The 23,452-nt window shown below is 45.6% G+C and overlaps 1 protein-coding gene across 2 annotated transcripts in view; it reads left to right on the top strand.

Moving 5' to 3' along the window:
* Positions 1 to 13,612, top strand: part of TRPC6 (transient receptor potential cation channel subfamily C member 6) — a 71,606-nt gene extending 57,994 nt beyond the window's left edge. For both annotated transcript variants that reach the window (XM_083436282.1, XM_083436283.1), the window contains 7 exons: positions 781 to 1,008; positions 4,278 to 4,542; positions 6,104 to 6,299; positions 7,137 to 7,340; positions 10,578 to 10,661; positions 11,185 to 11,260; positions 12,174 to 13,612. In XM_083436282.1, the coding sequence (XP_083292408.1) occupies positions 781 to 1,008; positions 4,278 to 4,542; positions 6,104 to 6,299; positions 7,137 to 7,340; positions 10,578 to 10,661; positions 11,185 to 11,260; positions 12,174 to 12,328 (1,208 nt within the window). In that variant the 3' untranslated portion in view covers positions 12,329 to 13,612. The remainder of the gene's footprint in view (positions 1 to 780; positions 1,009 to 4,277; positions 4,543 to 6,103; positions 6,300 to 7,136; positions 7,341 to 10,577; positions 10,662 to 11,184; positions 11,261 to 12,173) is intronic.
* The last annotated feature ends 9,840 nt before the right edge of the window (positions 13,613 to 23,452 follow it).

Genomic DNA, 23,452 nt, shown 5'->3' with positions numbered 1-23,452 from the left:
AATTATAAAGCTTTTTTCCTTTTTGGCAGCCTGGTCCCGGGCTCGAGACAGTAGTTAACTAAGTCAATTTTTACTGTCCTGCAGGTCTGAAATCCATCAAAGAAATCTCCCCCTCTTCCCCTGCTTCCGAGGGGGGGGGGGGTTCAAAGTACTTAAATGACAAAGGCTTTTACTTTGCTTTACAAAGCGCTTTTCAAAGGCTCCAGCTTGTAACAATTTTGCTTTAGTCTTTCTACAAAGCGGAAGGTGGGCTTCCTGTTTAAACCTTCCGTTCAAATGCTGAATTCCAATAAATTTGTAATCCAATTACGTTACTTACAAAGTCAATTTGGATCTGAATGTCCACAGGAAAGGCTGACGCTTCCTGGCAACAGCTGTGCGGCTTCACTCCCCGAAAACAGCGATTGATTCGATGTGCCGTGCCACTCACCCCACGTCACTCCGGAGCCCCAAAACTGGGTCTCCCCACGAGTAGGGGAGACGTTAAAGGCACGTGCCGAATCCCAAGCCCACGGTCTTCCTCCGACTGTGGTTTTTTGCAGGTCTCCGCCTCGCCGTGGCGGTCAGACCCTTCTTTTCGGAGAGCAGTCTCCTCCGAGGCGGAGGAAATCCGCCATTGCTCAGGCGCGCCACCCCCGGAAGCCTGAACTTGGCTTTCATTTTTCAAAGCAGGTATCTCTACCTCTCAAGACACAGAACTCAAACAGATATATTTGACGTTTTTCTATGACATTTTGTGGAAAGCTAATGCTGTGTGTGCTCTCTTCTTTCCTCCTCTAGGTATGATATGGTCCGAGTGTAAAGAGATTTGGTCCCAAGGTCCCAAGGAATACCTGTTTGAGTTGTGGAATATGCTGGATTTCGGGATGCTAGCTATTTTTGCAGCTTCGTTCATTGCGAGGTTCATGGCATTTTGGCATGCTTCCAGAGCCCAGAGCATTGTCGATGCGGATGTGAAGGACTTGAAAATGGTGACATTGCCTCCCAATATAAAATACTACACTTTGGGTGAGTTTATGAACCATTGAGATTTGTGTTGGCTGAGCAAAGGAGAACTGTTCCAGTTTGGGTTCTACCCTCCCGATCAGGAGAAAACTGGCTTGCTCCATCTTCCATGTGACAGGCCTTGAGATATTTGAAGATGGCTGCCATATCTCCTCCCATGTTCCCTCTTATCCAGGCAAAACATACACAACCCCCTCAACCATTCCTCATAAGGCTTGGGTTCCAGACCCTTGATCATCTTGGTCACCCTCGTTCCAACTCGTCAATATCCTTCTGAAACCATGGCACCCAGAACTGAACACAGAACTCTAGGTGTTATCTGACCAGGGCAGAATACAGTGGTACCTCAGGTTACATACATATGCTTCAGGTTACATACGCTTCAGGTTACAGACTCTGCTAACCCAGAAATAGTGCTTCCGGTTAAGAACTTTGCTTCAGGATGAGAACAGAAATTGTGCTCCAGTGGCGCAGCAGCAGCAGGAGGCCCCATTAGCTAAAGTGGTGCTTTAGGTTAAGAACAGTTTCAGGTTAAGTACAGACCTCCGGAACGAATTAAGTACTTAACCTGAGGTACCACTGTAGAGTGGTACTATTACTTCCCTTGATTACTTCCCTGGACTTCTGTTGATGCAGCCAAGAATAGCATCACCTCTTTTTGCTACTACATCACACTGTTGACTCATGTTAAGTTTGTGGTCTACTAAGACCCCATGATCCTTTTCACATGTAAGGTCATTGTGGGATAAAATGTTTTCATCTGGAGCTTATAATACAATAGTCTTTTTTTCTCCTGAGGGACCTCTCACATGGTTGAGCCTTATAGGCTTTTCACCATGAGTTCTTGTCTGCATATAATCTGCCTGGGGAATTCATTACTACTGAGCTACATGTCCTCTTCTTTTCACAACCCATGCAAGTGGTGGAGATTTTCAGTGACTTTCAGTGACCTTACAACTCCTGTCTGGCAAGGCAGCAGCAGGTTTCATATTCATTTTCTTTCCTAAAATATCCTATAAAAATAATTTTCTTCTGCTTGAAGAAAATGCCCCGATGGGAATGACGCTATCCTTTGGATGGCATTATGGACTGATGTAGTTGTAATGTTATATAGATATACATAAACACATCAGTTTTTTATGTTCATCATTATTAATATTTTTATTAAAAATTATTTTTAAAAATATTTAGCTTATTTTTTAACCTTAAACCATTTGATTTCCTTATATTGTGAACCCCTTTGGGAACATAACTATTAATATATAGAAAGAGTGCTGTAAGTTGCTCTGGGCTTATAGAGCAGGTTGTAATTCAAACGGAGAAATGGGAATCTTCATTTTTAGCTGCAGTTTATACACCCCCCCTTACTGTATAACTAGTTTCTTCACGTAAAATTGAGAGGTTATGAACAATCAGGAGTTGTCACAGTGAGATAAAGTGATGTGTGCTGGACAGAAAAGCAATAGCCAGCGCAGTCCTCTGCATGTCTACTCAGAAGTAAGCCTCACAGAGTTCAGCAGGACTTTCTCTCAGATAAGCGTGTACAGTGGTGCCTCGCAAGACGAAAAGAATCCGTTCCGTGAGTCTCTGTCTAGCGGTTTTTTTGTCTTGCGAAGCAAGCCCATTAGTGGATTAGCGCTATTAGCGGTTTAGCGGCTATTAGCGGCTATTAAAGGCTTAAGAGATTAGCGGATTAGCTGCTAAAAGGCTATTAGCAGCTTAGTGCCTTAGAAAAAGGGGGTGGGGAGCGGAAAAAAACCCCAGGAATCGCAAGAAGCAAGCCCATAGGAAATTCATCCTGTGAAGCACCTCCAAAACGGAAAACCCTTTCGTCTAGCGGGTTTTCCGTCTTGCGAGGCATTCGTCTTGCGGGGCACCACTGTATAGGATTGCAGGCTGCACCACCAGTTTCTAGGGAGCAATGGCAATTTATAACAGTGGAGGATCTGCTCTTCACTTCCTAAACAACATAATTCTGAACCCACTGCAGTTGCAGTGGTTGAGTTTGAGAGCTGTTAGGTTTTTAGTTTCATCGGAGGTTCTTAAGCAGAGGTTGGATGGCCACCTGTCATGGATGCTTCAGTTGAGATTCCTGCATTGCAGGGGGCTGGACTAGATGACTCTCGGGGTCCCTCCCTATTCTACAGTTCTATGATTCTATCTTTCACAATGCAGTTTGTATGTTTGTTGTTGTTGTTATTTTGTAATGGAGGTGACTCTCAACTTACACAGGGGTTACGTTCTAGGGTTAGCACATAAGCCAAATTTGCATATAGTCAAAATGCATTGGGAACCCAATGAGTGGGATCCCCCAATTATGAGTGGGATCCCCAAAGTCTTGTTTCCTAGATGACCACCCCCTTTCCACTCCCTTTCTATTTATTTATTCTTATTTTGCCAAGTTACCTGTATTTCAAAATGAAGAAAGAAAGATTAATAAAAGGATAACTGTGAACAGAATTGTTCATCTGTTTATTTCATCTCTCTCCTTTTTTTTATTACTCTTAATGTAAAGCCAGGTAACTGCATAGTCATAAAATTAAATGAAACAGCATTTTTTTAACAAAGAAGAAGAAGAACCAGACACTGAAATGTCAAAAACCAGAGGGGAAAGTACAGCTGTATGCAAAACCATTACTAGGAGTGGGCCTTGGTGATACACTGCCCAGGACAGGTTTGAAGGCCAGAGCGTGATGGCACCTTCTCCCGAGTCTTGTTTTTCCCTCAGTGCACCAGGCACTGACAGCAGAGGGACTCCCTCCAGCACCCGGCGCATGGAGGAACAAACTGGCGTTCACCCTGGCCAGAGTGAAACCACTGCCACTCCCACTGAGGGAGCTGAGGCGATTTCACCCCGGTGCCTCACGGGACCAGGCCCAATGCAGCGTGTTCCTCCCTCCACTTTGCAACATCACGATGTATCACTATATCACGATGTTCGACTGGTGATACATTGCAATGTTGAAAAGCTGATATTGCCCAGACCTAACTAGGGTCTGCCGTTCATACATTAATAGCCACAGAAACGGCATGTGGGTAATATTACAAATTTGCCTGAAAAGAAGCAGCCATTTTGTTGTCGTCTCTGTGTGTTGACATCCCTCTGAAAGGTGCTTCTCTCTCTTGTTCACAATCGCTTTACTTCTGATAGCAAGGGGATGCACAGCAAGATTTCCAGACATTGGCTTAACGTTTGGGCAGCTAAATATGGAACATATATCAAAACATTAAACAGATTTTCTTGTGGGTTTTCTTTTGTTGTTGTTTTACAGCAAGAATAGACTGGGATCCATCCGACCCTCAAATCATATCTGAAGGCCTGTATGCAATCGCTGTGGTCTTAAGCTTCTCAAGAATTGCCTATATTCTGCCAGCCAATGAAAGCTTTGGACCTCTACAGATATCACTTGGCAGAACTGTGAAAGACATATTCAAGTTCATGGTCATATTTATCATGGTTTTTGTGGCCTTCATGATAGGAATGTTTAATCTCTACTCTTACTACCTGGGGGCAAAGCAAAATGAAGCCTTCACTACGTAAGTAAATGTTGAAATCTGCTTTTGCTGTAGTAAGTGTAGATGATTTTGTTGGAAGGCAATCAGTCGGATTTAAGCGCATTCGCTGTTGTAATGTTAAGTATCCAAACTATGGCCATGGTTAGCTATGGTCTGCAATTCCTAAATATTGATTTGCCAACCATCTTTCCTAAGCTAGCAGTAATGATGCATCTAAATGCCAAGCACATTTACTATAAAGTAATTCTAAAGGCACTTCCATGTTAATGGATTCATGGTGATTGGCGCATTCAATAAAAGTGCTAGTTATCCCTTTGGGGCAATCCTTTGATTTCTACTAGTCCAGACGGACTACCAGGATCAGTTCAGATGTCACCCCCAAAAGCAGCGGCTATGGTAGCTTTGAACAGCAACAACAACCAGCAGATAGAAGCACCTGCTTTGCATTATAGATTAGGTCCCCTTTTATATTATTTAGTTTGCATAAATACATAATGCACTCCTCCTATGCGAGATGTATTAGGGCAAGGTCTGTTTGTGCATAACAAGAGTGTGATGTAGACATCTTTAGTCAGTGCTGCATAGTTTAGTTGCTGGTGTCCATATATGTCACAAGGTCCATTAAAATTTAAATTATGCTTGTGCATGCTAAAGTATCTATCAACTGCAGCTACTTCCATTGCATGTTCTCCCCGATGGTTTTCGTGCAAAAGCAGAGGTTGATCATGCCCTGTTTGAACATTTAAAATGTGGACATTTTTAACATTATCATGACATGCCTGGTTTTCCTGCGCCATTAAGGTGTGCAGAGGAGGGCAACCAAGATGATCAAGGGTCTAGTAACCAAGCCTAACAAGGAACTGTTGATGGAGCTTGTGTGTTTAGCCAGGAAAAGAGGAGAGTGAGAGGAGATATGATAGCCATCTTCAAGGGCTGTCACATGGATGTTGGAGCAAACTTCTTTTCTCTTGCTCTGGAGGGTAGGATCCATACCAATGGATTCAAGTTATAAGAAAGGAGATTCTAACTAAGCATCAGGAAGAATTTTCTGACAGTAAGAGCTGTTTGACAGTGGAACAGTCTCCCTCGGGATGTTATGGACTCTCCTTCCTTGGAGGTTTTTAAGCAGAGGTTGGATGGACATCTGTCATGGATGCTTTAGCTGAGATTCCTGCATTGCAAGGGGTTGGACTAGATGACCCTCGACAGTCCTTCCAACTTTGAGTCTATGATCATGAATTGGAGGCAAGTTGGTGCCGACATAGGGCTTGTCCCATGCCTAGAAAGCATGCGTCTGAGGTTTTCCGCTTCTCTTGCACTTTCTAGGCCTGGGTCTGAGTGGTTTTGCCCTTGCCCTGCCTCTTTCTCCAGGAAAACCCGGTCTTAAGTGATATATCAGAGCAAACAGCAATCTGGAGAAAACCCAATTGATGTTTGCTCTGATTCAGTGGTAATAGTCAGGTTTCCCCAGGGGGAAAAAGTGGGGCAAGGGCAAGCCTGGATGGTCCCATACTCAGCTTTTACAGATCTTTTACTCCACTGTTATGTTCATGTTTCTGGGATTTATTTTTCTTTCTTTCAGAGTGGAAGAAAGCTTCAAGACTTTGTTCTGGGCAATATTTGGACTCTCAGAAGTGAAATCAGTTGTCATAAACTATAGGCACAAATTTATTGAGAACATTGGTTATGTCCTTTATGGGGTTTATAACGTCACCATGGTTATTGTTCTGTTGAACATGCTTATCGCGATGATCAACAGCTCATTCCAAGAGATTGAGGTAATAATGCTCTTTTGAACTATCTTTAGCTTACTCAGTCATCATTGAGTAATGATGTGGTCAGGCTCCCAGCTCCCCTCAACCCCAGCCAGCATGGGCAGTGGTCAAAGTACCGTATTTTTTGCTCTATAAGACTCACTTTTTCCCTTCTAAAAAGTAAGGGGAAATGTGTGTGCGTCTTATGGAGCGAATGCAGGCTGCACAGCTATCCCAGAAGCCAGAACAGCAAGAGGGATCACTGCTTTCGCTGCGCAGCAATTTCTCTTGCTGTTCTGGCTTCTGGGATTCAGAATATTTTTTTTCTTGTTTTCCTCCTCCAAAAACTAGGAATTATAGTCCAGTGGCATCTGGAGGGCCACAGGTATTCCACCCCTGCTTTATTAAATCAGTACAATTTTTCAGAACAAATTTAAATTCATGATCAAAAAACAAACTCTCAGTAGGACTAGCACTGGTTACAACCCCGAGTTGCTTAAAAGTGCCATTATTTCAACAGGACTTGAGCTAAGCCAGTATTAATTTGTCCTACGGATTTCAATGGAACCTAAGTTCAACTACATTAGACTGCGTCCAAGTCAAATTCCGTAGAATCATGACCTGCCAGTGAGCTTCTTCCAGCCACCCAGCTGATCACAGTCAGAAATGGGCTGAACACAAGTAGAACCTCAATCCGCCCGTTGTCTGATCCAGGCGAGCTCTTCCTATGAAGTAGAGTTACTGTTATTTCCTGCAGTTTAGTTCAGCGCAGGAGTCTAGCTGGAGTCTGAGCATCCAGCAAAACAACTTTTGCGTATCATTTCACATGACCACTGCTTAACTCTTTTCTTTGCCTTCCAGGATGATGCTGATGTGGAATGGAAGTTTGCAAGAGCAAAACTGTGGTTCTCCTATTTTGAGGAGGGCAGAACGCTCCCTGTGCCGTTCAACCTAGTGCCTAGCCCCAAATCTCTGATTTACTTCTCGCTCAGAATAAAGAAGTGGGTTTTTAAGTTGTTGTTTTGCAATAGAAAAGGTTTCCAGGAAGATGCTGAGATGAATAAGGTAACTTCGCAATGGAGTAAACCTGCCACATTCTGGAATTGTAAACAACTTTATGCAATGCATGACTCCATTGGAGGAGGGCAATTCGTGCCAGACCTGCACCACTAAATAAAATGGTTGTTTTCTTACAAGGGTTTCTGGTAGAAATTCCCTAACCTACAAAGTTAATTTGATGGCTGCAATTTTAGAAACGGGCAGAGCAATCCAAATTCCGGATCTGCTATGCTGGAGGGAGTGTGGAGGTGTCCAAACGCCTAGCCCAGCCTGGCTCTGCTGGCCGCAGGGTTTCTAAATGTAGTCTTGAGTTAGCAAATGCTGCCAAGGGGGTTCTTGGTAGAGAGAAAAGCATCCTTCATTTCTCTTGATTACAGTTTTGAAGTCTGGAGGGTGAATTGCCTCTGATTCAGTGTCCATTGTGGTGGAAATGCGGAACCTAAACCAATGGTCATATGTGCAGGAAGGAATGTCTGTGGGCTTAGCTTTGAACACACAAACAGACATCCCAGAGAACAGCACTGCCTCCTGACTACTTTTACTAGTTATGGATTGGAATGTGCATATTACCTAAGAGTAAGGTAAAGGTAAAGGACCCCTGGATGGTTAAGTCCAGTCAAAGGTGACTATGGGGTTGCGGCACTCGACTCCCTTTTAGGCTGAGGGAGCCACCGTTTGTCCACAGGCAGCTTTCCAGGTCATGTGGCCAGCATGACTAAACCGCTACTGGCGCATGGAGGACCATGACGAGTGCCAGAGTGCATGGGAACGCCATTTACCTTCCCGCCGCTGCGGTACCTATTTATCTACTTGCACTGGCATGCTTTTGAACTGCTAGGTTGGCAGGAGCCTGGGGCAGAGCAACAGGAGCTCATCCCGTCACAGGGATTTCAAACCACTGACCTTCCAATCGGCAAGCCCAAGGGGCTCAGTGGTTTAGACCACAGTATTGCAGGGCTGACAGGAGATCTGCTCTTGACAACATGCATTCATATCTGTATGGACATACGCATTTAACCTCTAGATCCCTCCCCCCAACTAACTTGAAGAGGAGTTTATCTGTGCAACTTTCCATCATTTCTGCCGCTAAGTGGAAAGTAAAATTATGTAGAATACTGAAGGTTCAGGGTTACTGTCCACGTCAGCAGGATAGCAATTTCGGCTAAGAAAATCTTAGATCAAGTGACAAGGGCATCCTTTTCCCCATGTTAACATATATCTATTTCATACCTGCAACTTATACAATTGGAAAGAGACTCCTAATTAGGTAGGGTGGCCATGTATGCATCACGAAAAACACAGAAGGTGGTATCAGTTTGCGTAAAATTTGCGTTTGCTAATTTATGTATATACATGCAATTTTGGAAATAATGACTATAAGGGAAATTGAATGCAATTTCAAGGGCCTTGCTTTGCCTTCTGATGGTTCTTCATCTTTGAAACAGAACTGAGGTGGACAGCCCTTCAACTAGATGACTGCCCCCTGACAGCTCTCCCAAAAGAGGACTCTGTAATATTGGGACACACACCTACCCTATAAATAGGTGTAGTAAAAGGACATTCCATAAGCAGGAAAATCTTTGGGCAGTGTATCGCTGTCAAACTCCATAGTCTATAGTCGAATTTGACTGGACTTAACCATCCAGGGGGCTTAGCGTTGAATCCCCCTAAGTCATTGCATGAGCAGAAAAACGCCTGCAAACTTATGCAAGTGCAGTGGAACATCTCCTACCACCACCACCAGCACTTGCCTCAAATGTGCTCCAGAGACTTAGGGGAACTCTCGTAGCAGATTTGCAGGTTGCACAGGAGGAAGAGATGGAGAAGAAGTTCTGTTGCGCTCACGAAAGTCATTCTGCTCATGCATACAACCCAAAGTAATAGAGAAGGGCAGGGGATGAGAAGCAGAGGAAGATAAGCTCCATAAAAACTCTTATTCTCTGCTGTCTGATTCCCGCCCCCCTCACCTTTTCAGGAAAAAAGCCTAAAGTCAACAGTTAGGATGTGTAGATGTTCTAATAAGAGCTCAGCCTGAGCGTTTCTGCATCTTCACAGAGAATGTTTATCAGCTCCCCAAATCCGATGATTCACTCCTGCGGGTAAAATGAACGGCTATTACTTACCCGTCCAATTCTGCTGATATAAACCTTCACGGCATCCTTCCAGCTCCTGTGAGAGAATAAAAGGCTTCTTTAGAAGCCAAGCATCGCTTGCCACCAAGTGGTCACATTCTGAAATGCAACATAACGTTATCTTGGTATGGCTTGCATACACAACTGAAATCCAGGAATCGGTCCAGAGATTGCTGTAACAAGTCTTAACTGGTCCAAGCAAATGTTTTGTGAGAACTGTCTGCTCATGTTAGTAGTGTAATTAAAAAGAAGATTTTCCACAATTAGAAGAATTGCATATGGCCCCACAGGCACTTGGTTTTCTGAAAGCTGCATTGCAAAAATCTCAAGGCAGCCTTGTAAATAAACCCACAAAAGTTGCTAGCCCTCAAAAAAACATTTTACTAGGTAACTTTGCTCCAAGGGATCTGTGCTTCTGGGATGCTGCGGAAGAAAGGATGCCCCAGCCCTCTATGACCTGCATGATTCCATCTTCATTGTAGGCTACTTATAAAATTTAAAAGCTTTCTTCCAGTGAATTGGTGGTGGAGGGGTTGAGCAATCCTTTCCCTTCCCCCTTAACCAGTCCTTTGGATTTCCATGTTGGTCTTGGAGCAATGGGGTTTCTGTAATTTCTGCTGTTGAAGCACACAGTTGGGCCCCATTTACACCACACATTTAAATAACTATGACGCCACTCAGGGCTTCCTCCAAAGAATTATGGGGGCTGTAGTTCCCTGTGGAGACGGATTGGTTGTTTAAACCACTCTGGAATTCGTAGCTCTGTGAGGAAAAGAACTCTCAGCACCTTTAACAAACCATAGCTCCCAGAATTCTTTGGGGCAAGCCATTATTGTTTATAGTGTCTCAAGAAGATGGTGTGAATGTGGCCTTAAATATTCATTGAAGACATTCATTTCTTCAGCAAACATTTATATTTCATTTTCTCCCCAGCAGTTTCCCCCATTAAGAGTTATTTTATCCAAAACATCTCCAAATCCTCTCTCTTGTGCATAGGAGCAGTGCTTAAGGAGTACAGTATTCTAATGAAATATGTGGTAAGAAGGGAAAGGGGGAAGAAGAGATTTATTAAGCAATCCTCACTTAGTACTTTTTTCTTTCTGCTTTTCAGCTAGGTCAAAGTAAGGAATCAAGTATAAGAAGCTCAGATGACCTCAACTTAAACAGCTTAAGGAACCCTCAAAGGAAGTATCAGGTAGGATCTAGATGTTAACAGAGTACAGTAACTGTAAAGAACTTGACAGCCAAACAGAGAAGGATTATCCACAGCCCTCCTCTTCCTCTCACTCAAGCCTGTTGCTTGTTCAGCATCCAACCATTCTGCTTCTTCCTTTCATCCTCTGACCTGTCTCCTGTCTCTCACCATCACTCCCCTGAGTCTTCCTCTTCTGAGACTTCCCTAGAGGATTCTCTAGCTGTGCTGCCTCCCCTGTTCTGCCCTCATCTGGGTAAGCTGCCTCAGTGCCAGCGACAAGGCTGCCATGTGTCCTCTTTTTCCAGGACATGCTCTCTTTTTCATGGGTATGTAAAATGAGAGTCGTCCTAGAGATCCCCCACAGAAGTCAGCAAATGTGTCCTCTTCTTTGCTTTTCAAAATACGGCAACATTATGGGTCTACGTCAGACACAACTGTGCCTCACGCCATGTGCCGCTACTGCTGTCTAGGATCAGGATGCGCAAGCCAATACCTGAAAGGCTCTTCTGTTTCTCTTTCCCAGAAAATTATGAAACGTCTTATCAAGCGATACGTACTGAAAGCTCAGGTGGACAAAGAAAGTGACGAAGTCAATGAAGGTAGGCTTCCAAAATGAATAGAATATCGGATAGCAGAATTAAAAGGCTAGCCAAAGTTGTTGGGTTTGCCCACCCCATACTTAAATGGCACCTTTAATGGCACCTTTAACAATGCTTCTGTTTTGATATGCAGCATAACAGCTGCCATGGCTTCTGGGTTATAACTCTCCCAAGAACAAATACAACAACAACAACAACAACATCAACAACAACAACAATAATAATAAATTTTAATTATATCCCGCCCTCCCCAGCCGAAGCCAGGCTCAGGGCGGCTAACAACAATAAAACAGTACAAAAGTACAGCAAAAAACAACACTCTAAAATCATTCATTATAAAATTAATTAATTAAAGCCACTGGCAACCATTGGGCCAGAGCTCTGCGAAGATTGCCGATGGAGGGAGTCAGGCTGTGCCCTGGCCAAAGGCCTGGTGGAACAGTTCTGTCTTGCAGGCCCTGCGGAAAGATGTCAAGTCCCGCAGGGCCCTGGTCTCTTGTGACAGAGTGTTCCACCAGATCGGAGCCACGGCCGAAAAAGCCCTGGCTCTAGTTGAGGCCAGCCTAACTTCTCTGTGGCCTGGGACCTTCAAGATGTTTTTATTTGAAGACCGTAAGTTTCTCTGTGGGGCATACCAGGAGAGGCGGTCCCGTAGGTACGAGGGTCCTAGGCCATATATATATATATAACCATTGGCGTGCTGAGGGGGAGCTAGAGGTAATGGTGGCAGAACTCTGTTTGAGGCCAGCCAGTTCCCTATGCTCCAGGGGGTTGTAAGGTTTTATTTGCCGGACCAAATGAGCCTTTGGGTCTGATTCATCAGGGCTCTTCGTAATGCTTTTCCCTCTCCCCATCCCCAGCTTCTCCTTTTTCTTCTAGTAAGCCCTTGATCTTCTCTCTCCCTCTCTTATAGGTGAGCTGAAAGAAATTAAACAGGACATCTCAAGCCTCCGTTACGAGCTCCTTGAAGAAAAATCACAGAACACAGAAGACCTGGCAGAACTCATCCGGAAACTTGGGGAGAAACTGTGTATTGAGCCAAAACAGGAACAAAGGACTTCTCTCTGAAATAGAAAGGGGGGGGGGCACACTCCTCCTCCACGCTGGCAGTCCAGTGAAAGCCATATCAGTTCTATCTACACCCCCTCCCCCTGCAATTCTTCTTCAATCATAATTGACACTTTTGCAGCAGCTACAAAAGTAGATACATCTTGACAATTCTTTTTCTTTTTGGTTAACTGGGGAAAACCGGCATTTTGAGCAGATGTTACTTAACCCCATCAACGGAGGCCAACATTAAACATTGAAAGGAAAAGACGTAAAATATGGTTTGAGAAGCCGCACAATTAAAGACTTTAATTACTGGTTCTACTGGTGCCAGGGAGCTCTCTTGTTCTCTCACTCTCTTTCACACTCCCACTAACGTGCACACATATTTTGACACTTCAGACGTATGCACACTTAGAAGTAAATTCCACTGAGATGAATGAGGTTTACAAATTAAGCATTTAGGAATAAGGTTCTGATCACTTTCCTTTTTTAAAAAAAAATAATGAACTGGTCTTTCTTTAAATAAACAACAACAAAAATACAATTACATTGCTTTAATTAAAGTGAAAAGAAATAATTTCTGCTCCGTTAACTAAGCACTTGGGATGGACAAGAGGAAGGCTCAATAGAACACATCCGAAAGCCATGATGTTACCGTGACATTACAGTGTTTTCTCCATTGCAAGAAGGCTTTCTGGTACATTTCTTTGGCAGTGCATCTACAATACAAACCCATATTGGCTTTGGGTTTCTCCAAAGAATTCTAGGTGAGGGTGCTAAGATCAGTAGTCCTCTTCCTCTTCAGAGAACTACAATCCCCAGCAATCATTGGGGAGAAATGTTAAAATGCTTTAAGTCTCTTTTGCAGATATGTCCAAGGACCAAGGTGCCGGGAGTCTTGATAATCCATCCCACGAAAGGCGTTCCACTGCCAAGCAGCAATTCCTACTATCTGCCTTGTCAACGTTTAGAATTTCCCCTTGGCGAATGTTTATATGTTGAGATATACAATATGAGTTGCATCGGACTAAGTCATAGAGTTGAAACACCACAATCAGTGGGCATTTATTTCAGTGGGTCTACTCTGAAAAAAAATCAGTCCATTTCTTTCATTGGGTTTACTCTGAGAATAATGCAATGGGATGCAACCCAATATATTTAAAGCTCTTGTGTCTAGGAGCAAATGACTGGAACCATAAGTGTTCTTAGGGAGGTACTCTGTATGCCTGGTCTATTACTGCCTTACTCCCTTCTTGGCCCTGATCCGTTGTGCAGCCCTATGATGAATAACTGAAACCAAAAGCCAGCCCTACCTTGTCTCATTTCACATGTTTGTATTGCTGCGCCTTTCATCTAGTAACCTCAGCACCACTGAAACAACCACCCACAACCAAACCTTCCATTAGTCACGGCCAGGTATTTGATGGTGGTTGCACTTCGTGTCTACACAAGTTGGATACAGATAACCCTTTTGCCCAGTGTGGCCCTTCGAGATGTTGTTGGGTTCTAACTCCCATCAGCTAGCATTTCCAAAAGTCAGGAATGATGGGAGTTGTAGTCTAGCAATACCTGGAGGACCTTGCCTTATACCTGCACCCAAAGTATATGCAAAATTCCTGTTGTTTTTGTTTAGGCATGTCCAACTCTTTGTAACCCCATGGACCAGAGCATGCCAGGCACTCTTTGTCCATGGAGTTTTCTTGGCAGGGATACTGGAGTGGCTTGCTGGTTCCTGCTCCAGGTGGATCACATTTGGTCAGAACTCTTCACTATGACCTGTCCATCTTGGGTGGCCCTGAATGGCATAGCTCATAGCTTCTCTGAATTATTCAAATCCCTTTGACATGGCAAGACAGTGATCCATGAAGGAGGCAAAATTCCTACTTGGCAGATTCATCTTGGGGTTGTTTGATCATTTTAACTGGCATCCAAGCCTTGAAAGGCAGGACCTCAGGCAATACCACCCACTCCTGTATCCCTGTTCTCTTATATCTGCCTAATCTGCAGATTAGTATGGGTTAACCTAATCATGCAAGTGCTCATGCAAGTCTCCTTTTAAACCAGGCACCACAAATAAAAAAAACCTCTGCTTTACAATTAGTGGTATGTGGGCCAAATGGATAACAAGCACTGTCATGGATGCTTTAGCTGAGATTCCTGCATTGCAGGGGGTGGGACTAAATGACTCTCTGGTCCCTTCTATGATTCTATGAACTTCCCCCCCTTTCCCCACGGCACCAGGTAGATCAGTGGTGTCCAAACTTTTTTCAAAAAGGGTCAGATTTGATGAAGTGACCAAAGTTGTTGACCTTTTTTGAGGGTTGAAGTTGTTGAGGTTTTTTTTAGGATTTTACCCCAGGAAATAAACTGCCACAGGGTCCTGATTAAACCAACCAGCGGGCAGATTAGGCCCCCAAAATGGACTTTGGATATGCCTGAGGTAGATGATTCTCCCCAGGAACCCCTATTCAGTCTGCTATGGAGCAAAAAAAACCACCCCTCTTATGTCTTGCAAGGGCATCCGCTGATGACACAATCATCCATCCACCAGTGTAGAATCGCAGCAGTTTAATGCTGACCTGAGTCAATTAGTAGAAGGTGGGAATTATGGAAACAATAGAAAGCAGAGAGTAGGTCTGTGGCCGCATTTGTAGTTTTCAGTGAAGGCCATAAGACTTGGTCACGTCTTTCCCTATTCCCCCAGATCAGCCCAGCCCCACAAAAAGAGAAGGCACACCCAAAACTTGGTTTTCCAAGGGATCCAGATGAAAGCTGGTTTGAGTACAGTGGTGCCTCGCAAGACGAAAAGAGTCCATTCCGCGAGTCTTTTCGTCTTGCGAAGCAAGCCCATTAGCGGAGTAGCGCTATTAGCGCTATTGGCACTTTAAGGGCTAAAAACGGCTTTTTAAGGCTTAAGGGATTAGCGGTTTTGCTGCTAAAATGCTTTTAGCAGCTTAGCGATTCAGAAAAAGGGGTTTGGGAGCAAAAAAAAACCCTCAAAATTTTTCGTCAGTTTTCGTCTTGTGAAGCAAGCCCATAGGGAAATTCGTCTTGCGAAGCGCCTCTGCAGACGGAAAACCCTTTCGTCTTGCGGGTTTTCCGTCTTGCGAGGCATTCGTCTTGCGGGGCACCACTGTATAATTAATCTGAGCCTTGAAAAGGGCATAGAGCTGAAAGAGGAAGTGGGAAAGACTGTCACTTTTCCAACTTCCTCCTTCAGCTCTATGTATTTTTCAAGGGAGCAAAATGGTAGCCACCCCCACCGCCTCAAGGGGGCTATGGGGTGTGTGTGTGTGTGTGCTCAGAGGCTTTGTAGCAGGCGGGGGAAGCCCTCAAGGGTGCTACTGCATCCGTGAATGCCGTGTTCGCAATCCCTGATACAAACATTTACATAAGAAGTCCAAAACATTCCCCTTTTGCTTCCAGGATGCAATGGGGAAGATGAAGGATTTTTACCTTTTCCCTTAGTGATCATCCATTTGTACAATCATCCCACTCCCATCTTGTATGAATAACCACCAATAAACAGAGTTTTAAGAAAGCAGCAGTTCTTTGGAGAAATGAAGCATTTGGTTGAACCTTCCTTGACCAGTTGCCTTTTCTGTTTAGAATACATTGTACCCACAGTATACAGGTACTGCTTCCATTTCTCTTATTTGATACTGGAGGTTTAAACAAAGGCCATTAACGAACTGCTGCGTTTTTTATACATATCCATGCATATGACCTAATGCATACCAGGAAGCTATTAACATCAACACGACCATTTTATTAACTTGGTCAAGTCCTAGTTCAAGCTGCAAGTCGATGTACTTGGGATTTTACTGCTTTTTGCGGTTTAAGAATAAGCAGCATACTCGGAGAAGCTTACCTTGTATAAACAGCTTGCATAAACCAAGGCTTGAGCTGGGCTTTTAAAAAAAAACGATTAAAAGCCGCTCTAGTGGCCTTTAAGCTGTAAAATAAACAGAACCAAGATAGACACGACATTAAATGCATCTTCACGATTGATGCACATTTTAAAAATGCACGTAAAAGCCATTGGAGTGTGGCAGACACTTATCAGGATCTCAAGGAGGTGCAGAGGGAGAATTTTGCCCTTTCCCCCCTTGCTGCCTCCATGAAAATTACTCCTTTGAAGGCGCCATTACCCTTGAAAGTTGCATTGGCACCAGTGGGAGTTTCCCTCCAATGTAAATAGCAGCTTCAGAGGAGTTGGGGGTTTTTTGGTCACAACTGTAGCAGAGGAAGAAAGAGTTAAATTGTCTTTGCCTCCTGCTGTGCCTGGGACTTTGGGGTGAAGGACGGGTAATAAATAACTAAATAACTAATTATCAGCCCCCACCCTGCCGGGACGCGGGTGGCGCTGTGGGTTAAAGCCTCAGTGCCTAGGGCTTGCCGATCGAAAGGTCTGCGGTTCGAATCCCCGCGGCGGGGTGCGCTCCCGCTGTTCGGTCCCAGCGCCTGCCAACCTAGCAGTTCGAAAGCACCCCTGGGTGCAAGTAGATAAATAGGGACCGCTTACTAGCGGGAAGGTAAACGGCGTTTCCGTGTGCGGCTCTGGTTCGCCAGAGCAGCAATGTCACACTGGCCACGTGACCCGGAAGTGTCTTCGGACAGCGCTGGCCCCCGGCCTCTTGAGTGAAATGGGCGCACAACCCTAGAGTCTGTCAAGACTGGCCCGTACGGGCAGGGGTACCTTTTACCCTGCCTCCAATGGCTGCACTTTTTAAAAATGTGCACATTAAATGCAAAGACAAATTTAGGATCCTGTCTACTTTGGCCCACTGGCTAAAGGACAGTTTTCCTGGTGAAGAGCCGGTTGCTTTTCTGAACATGTTTTTAACAAGCAGTGCATAGTTTTAATATGTGGTAAGGCTACATTTGGTCTCTCTGCCCCACTTGCGATAATATAAACAGCATAGAGGTCACAATGTTTTGGAGCTAGTCGTCTTGTGGATTCTCAAGTCAAGAAGCATTCTGTACTTAAATGCTTTCGCCTCACCTCCTCAGTCAATTAATAGCAGAAATGGACTCATCTACTGTGAGCCTTAAGATCACTGAACTCAGGGTGTATAGAAGCTTTAAAGGCCCCTCTAAGGCAGAGGAAGCCCACAGAATATATAGCTTATTTTGTAAAAGATATGAAAGGACAGTTGTAAAACTTGCAAAATTGATCCTAAATAAAATAAAAAACTTGCCTTACATCAGTTGTTCCTTTATCTGGGGGCAACAGAGCAGTTGGAAGAGCACAATTCTCTTGTGCTCTTGATTAGAATCTCTGATGAAATTTTCCATTAAGCAAAAAGCAAAAAACCTGCAAGGAATAAATTTTTCAACCAATAATCAGATGGAGCCTACTGCAAAGGGAACATAGGGCATGAGGCTTAAGCCTAAGAGAACTCTGTGTGCAGCCCGTAATAGTGAAGGAGGAGAGGTTGGATTCAGTTGGCATTTAAATCCTCACTTTCCCGAGCAGCACATAAAGCAAAGCATCCTTCAAAATGAGCACTTCTCCAAATTCTTTGCAGCGCAGCTCTCTAGCCAAGCAGTGTCTGCAAAAATGCATACACCAGGCTAAAGCGTGCACTAAACTGCATATAAATGTACATACAAAAATGCATTGGGGAAAACAGCTTTGCAAAAGGCGTGTGTATAAGGCAAAACTGCATACAAAAAAAATGTGTATAAGGATAAATTTGCACTAAAATACTGGTGAATTTTTATGAGGCCTTTTTGAATAAAATAAAATTGCAAACTGGTGTGGAAATGCGAGGAACTGAATTGAAGACTGGAAAAACCGAAGAAACAGAGAAATCTCATGGCAGATGCTGTTCAGGTTTCCTTTTTCTTATTCAGCAAAGAAGTCAGTCTGGAAAGTGTTCCCTAGTGATAGAAAGTTTGGTAGCCACGGCCTTAGGTCCTTTTTGTCAGCAAATCATTGGGCAAAAGAAATTGTATCCCTATAAGCATTGCTCGGTGCCACAGGCATTCTCTGCAGCCCTACAGCTCACTGGCTAGAAATGGCATTCCCGAATGTCACCTCACACCAGGGATAATGGGGCATGTAGTTCAGTATCAAAAGCCCCAGCAAGAAAATCTGTGGGGTGTCTTTTTCCTGTGCCTATCACCAGTGGCTGGGACGCGGGTGGCGCTGTGGGTAAAACCTCAGTGCCTAGGACTTGCCGATCGTATGGTCGGCGGTTCGAATCCCTGCGGCGGGGTGAGCTCCCGTCTTTCGGTCCCAGCTCCTGCCCACCTAGCAGTTCGAAAGCACCCTTGGGTGCAAGTAGATAAATAGGGACCGCTTACTGGCGGGAAGGTAAACGGCGTTTCCGTGTGCTGCGCTGGTGCTGGCTCGCCAGAGCAGCTTCGTCACGCTGGCCACGTGACCCGGAAGTGTCTCCAGACAGCGCTGGCCCCTGGCCTCTTAAGTGAGATGGGCGCACAACCCTAGAGTTGGACACGACTGGCCCGTACGGGCAGGGGTACCTTTATCACCAGTGGCAGCTCCTGCTGGGAGCATGTTTCTGCTTCTGTCTCTTGACCCTGCCCATCACTGCCATGTGGTTCCTGGAACGCTGAACAGAAGAGAATGTGGCCCCTGGGCTCAACCCTAGACTGATTCCCAAGGACTGTGGGGCCCTTGGGGGAAGGGAAAGGACTCCCTTTGGGGTTTAACCAGGGCACACGCCTAAAGCCATGGGACTTGGGGAGGCAGCAGGGCTGTCTTAAGCATATGTGACGCCGGGGTGCCCGGTTGCCCAGTCCCAGGTGCGCAGGAGGGCGGAGCTGGCCGGCTGCCTCAGGGACTCGCTGGCTCGGTCGCCCCCAAACTTGCAGCGCAGAGCCGCCAGCAGCAGAAAAGCGTGCCACGGCGCTCCGACCGACGGGCGGGCTCTTCCCTGGACTCAACTCTTGGGCCCTGGACTCTCGGCCTGGCACCCCTGAGAGCCCGGCGTCCAGGTGCCCCGCACCCCTAGCACCTATTGGTAAGACGGCCCTGGGAGGCCATGAGTTGGAAGAGCCTCCTTCCCTGCTCATAAACGCCTTGGCTTTGGAAGGAGGCAGGTAACATACCACCCAAAGCCCAGGGCAGGATAGGTTCAGCCTTTCAAATAGACATAAGCAGCTACAGCAACTAGAGTACTGCAGATCTCCTTTTGTATGTTCAAATAAAGTTATGGTCCTAGCTATCCAACTACCAGTGTCTTGCTTATTTCTGGGTTAGCGGAGTCTGTAACCTGAAGCATATGTAACCTGAAGCGTATGTAACCCGAGGTACCACTGTAGAGGTTTGTAGGTGCTAGAATTTAATTAAGGCTTAGTGTAGTAAAACCAGGAAACAGCCAGACTCATGTGTACTCAGGATAGACCCAATGCATATTTGAACTGTGTGCTAGACCTTGCTAAGCCAAGTGACAAAAGCCAACAAAATCAGGACTAGCCTCTCACATGAGCGAGACAGAGGATGAAAGGGCAAATCTCGTTTGAACTAAACTGGGAGTTTAGTTCAAAAAGGCAACACCAGTGTTTTAGGGAAGGTTAGAGCTCAGAACAGCAGTTAAGAGGAAGCTGGGATATGCCTTGAGGAGCAAGGGGAGATGCAGTGCAAGGATGCTATTCTGGCTCTGGGGGAAGCAGAGGTTGGTCTGATCCCCTCCATGGCAGGTTCAGGTTGTATATATTTGTAAATAAACCATATATCATAGAGACACCACGTATCATAGAGACATATATACTGTGTCTGGAACTCCTTGGAATCTCACACTGCTGTGGAGCTTGGAAGGTGGTGTATAACAATCTCCTTGTCAGGAGAAACCTCAGTTGTGGGTGTCAGGTTGCAGTTAAAGGCGTAGCAACTGGCCGAGCGAAAACAGGTAGTAACCGTAGCAGCCAATAACCATCTGATTCAAGAGCCCAGGCCTTCTCATAAACTTTTCATCTCCACCAGCAGCTGTTTTTCTCCCTGGATGACTCATGCTCTGGTGACTCACACCCAGAGCAAGCACTGGGCAGATTATTCAGCTGTGTATTTTAAGTTTTGACCTTTCGGAAAGAGATTTCCCTGCTTGGTACTTGAATGCATTTAACCCCGTGACGTAGCTGCAAGAAAAGAGAGCAGTTATGCAGACAGAGAAACACACGGGTTTGAATACAAATTTGGATACGTATTTCAGGTATTTGTTCACCTGTGCAATCCCTCCCTATCCTGGAGACACTGCTATTATTTTTATAGGTAAAGGTAAAGGTACCCCTGCCTGCACGGGCCAGTCTTGCCAGACTCTAGGGTTGTGCGCTCATCTCACTCTAGAGGCCGGGAGCCAGCGCTGTCCGCAGACACTTCCGGGTCACGTGGCCAGCGTGACAAGCTGCATCTGGCGAGTCAGCGCAGCACACGGAACGCCGTTTACCTTCCCGCTAGTAAGCGGTCCCTATTTATCTACTTGCACCCGGAGGTGCTTTCGAACTGCTAGGTTGTCAGGCGCTGGGACCGAACGGCGGGAGCGCACCCCGCCGCGGGGATTCGAACCCCCGACCTTTCGATCGGCAAGTCCTAGGCGCTGAGGCTTTTACCCACAGCGCCACCCGCATCCCAATTTTTTTTATAGGCAGTGCTTAATCACAGTTGCCACCGCCTGTCTGGTCAAAAGATATACCAATAACAAACTCAGTGTTTATATATGCAGTCGTTTTTATACAGTATCTGTTTGCATTGTGAAACCACTTCAAGATGCTACATGGGAAGTGATTCATAAATGAAACAAAATGATAATAATTATCCAAGTCTTTTTTTTTTAATCTTTTCTTTGCTGTGTTATAACTTTTAAAAATGCTCCCCCCCCCCGTAGTGGTTCTAGGGGTTGCTCGTGCATAAGCCGGTGCAAACACCTGGCTGGGTTGCCTGAGTGAACCTTTTCTGTCCGGACAGCCATTCACCTGTGGCTGACTCAATCGCTGGCAGAATCCGTCAGTGGGCGTTTCTTAAACTTCTTCCAGCAAAGAAGCTCTTTGATGCCTAGTCTTCTCCTACTCTCTCTGCGCGAAAGCCTTCTGCGCAAGGAGGGCATAGGCAGCGGAGGACCCCTACTCTCCCCGCTGGTCCCCGGCAAGGAGTCATGGGACCGCCTCGCTGCTTCCCCCATCTGCCCCCCTTCTCCACTGGTGCTACGCTGATTCTGTTCCCCAGAAGATGGGCTGCCTCTCCCAATCCCGGGACGCTCTCTGGAATCCCTCTGGATCTTGCTCTCTCCCTCCGGCACTGATGGCAGTTCCCTGACACCCCCCCTTTAATAAAAAGGAAATACAGTGGTACCTCAGGTTACATCCGCTTCAGGTTACATCCGCTTCAGGTTACAGACTCCGCTAACCCAGAAATAGTGCTTCAGGATAAAAACAGAAATTGTGCTCTGGCGGTGCAGCGGCAGCGGGAGGCCCCATCAGCTACAGTGGTGCTTCAGGTTAAGAACAGTTTCAGGTTAAGTACGGACCTCCGGAATGAATTAAGTACTTAACCTGAGGTACCACTGTAAATACCACAATTCTTCAAGTGCTATATGTAGTCATAGGAGAGAAGTATCAGCAGATTTGGGGGGAAACTAAGATTTGACGATGTGCAAAGGTCTTCTGGGCAGGGTGGGGACTCTTAAGAGATAAAACTCCTCTAAGACATCCCAGTGCTCAGTGACCACATCATGTTGACTGACTATAGGGAAGGGAAGAGCACGATATGCTACAACCTTTTGTTGCAGGTACCGCTTGTTTCTTCTAAAACTGCAGTGCCCAACCGAGTCACGACTTCTGCCAGGTGTGACTGAGCCACGGACATCAGGTTCTGGAGCTCCCTTCAAACTCCTTATTCTCTTGAGCCTGCAAGCAGGTCTTAACATCCCTGCAAGGAAAAGTCCTTGTTCAATGTCGGTCCCTCTTGCTTGCACTTTTGTTTTGCATTTTTCTTAAGTTACTGCAGTTTGCGTGTTCAGACCCTGAAACCTCCCCCCTAAATAAATCCACACATGACTCAAATTTGTGGTTTAGTTTTTGGCAGAATTTAGGTCACAACCTTGCATAGGCTCTGGTTGGACTAGCTCCCTGCCATGCAGGTAGCGCTGACCCAGAGTTCCAGCATAGGTCAGCCAAGGGTGAACATCTGGATAAGCGGAAAGCTGGGAACGGGCTATCTCCGCCACCCAAATGTCCCCCTGGACTCAGGCATGGGCACAACCTCCTCACAGGGGTTGACCAAACCATCGAGTCCCTGGATTCCTTTAATGGAATACCCTTCACATAGGGATGGTGAGAGCGTTCTCCCATCCCTATCAGCTGAACCAGAGCCTATCCGCAACCTTACAAGTTGTGATGATTTGCTACATGGCAGGCAAAACCCAAATGGCAACAGCCAATCAGCCAAGTGGGGAAAATTCCTGCCGTGCCCCTGTCTCAATGACAGACGACACGCGACGGCACAGCAAGGTCAAGCACAAAGCCCTAAAAGTAGGGACTCGCCGAAAGAGAAAGCTCTGGGTCACGTGCATGGGCATAAATAGGTCCCTCGAACCTTTTGGACTGCGTCCCATTGGCCAGATTGTACCCAGCTTCGAGGGACCAACCAATCGGGTGCTATGGCTGACCAATCGTACCCACCCACAACACGGTGTCGGTTTGCTGGGTCTCACCACAATACATGCCCTCTTTAAGGGAGAACCCGATTTGCCAATCGTTTGGCGTTCCTTTCTCAGTCAGCAGAGTCACCCAGAAAGTCTTAAGGAATTTCCTTTCTCAGTTCAGCTCATCTGTTGGGGAGCTCCCATGTGGTAATAAACACCTCACCCCTTTCATTTCTTCTTAAAGTATTTATTGTAGAATTGACACTACAGCTTTTATAACTACTGGTCAAATGAAAATAAAGTAGAACTGTATACAGAGAATCATTCTGTCTCATGACTCTTCAGCCATCTGGCCAGAGTGACAGCCTTCACGCAACACAACATGCAAGCCTCTCCTCCAGAACCTGCCTTATAAAGAAGCCTGTTGCTAAGGGAAACCTTGTTGCTAGGGGATACCTATTGCTAGGGGCAAACTTGTTGCCAGGGGCAAATCTTTTCAAGGGTCGTTTCAAGTCATTGTTTAAAGGTTAAGGTA

Source organism: Podarcis tiliguerta (assembly GCF_965153285.1).
Source record: "Podarcis tiliguerta genome assembly, chromosome: 4".
Classification (NCBI taxonomy): Eukaryota; Metazoa; Chordata; class Lepidosauria; order Squamata; family Lacertidae; genus Podarcis; species Podarcis tiliguerta.
This window is presented reverse-complemented; position numbering and strand designations above follow the sequence as displayed.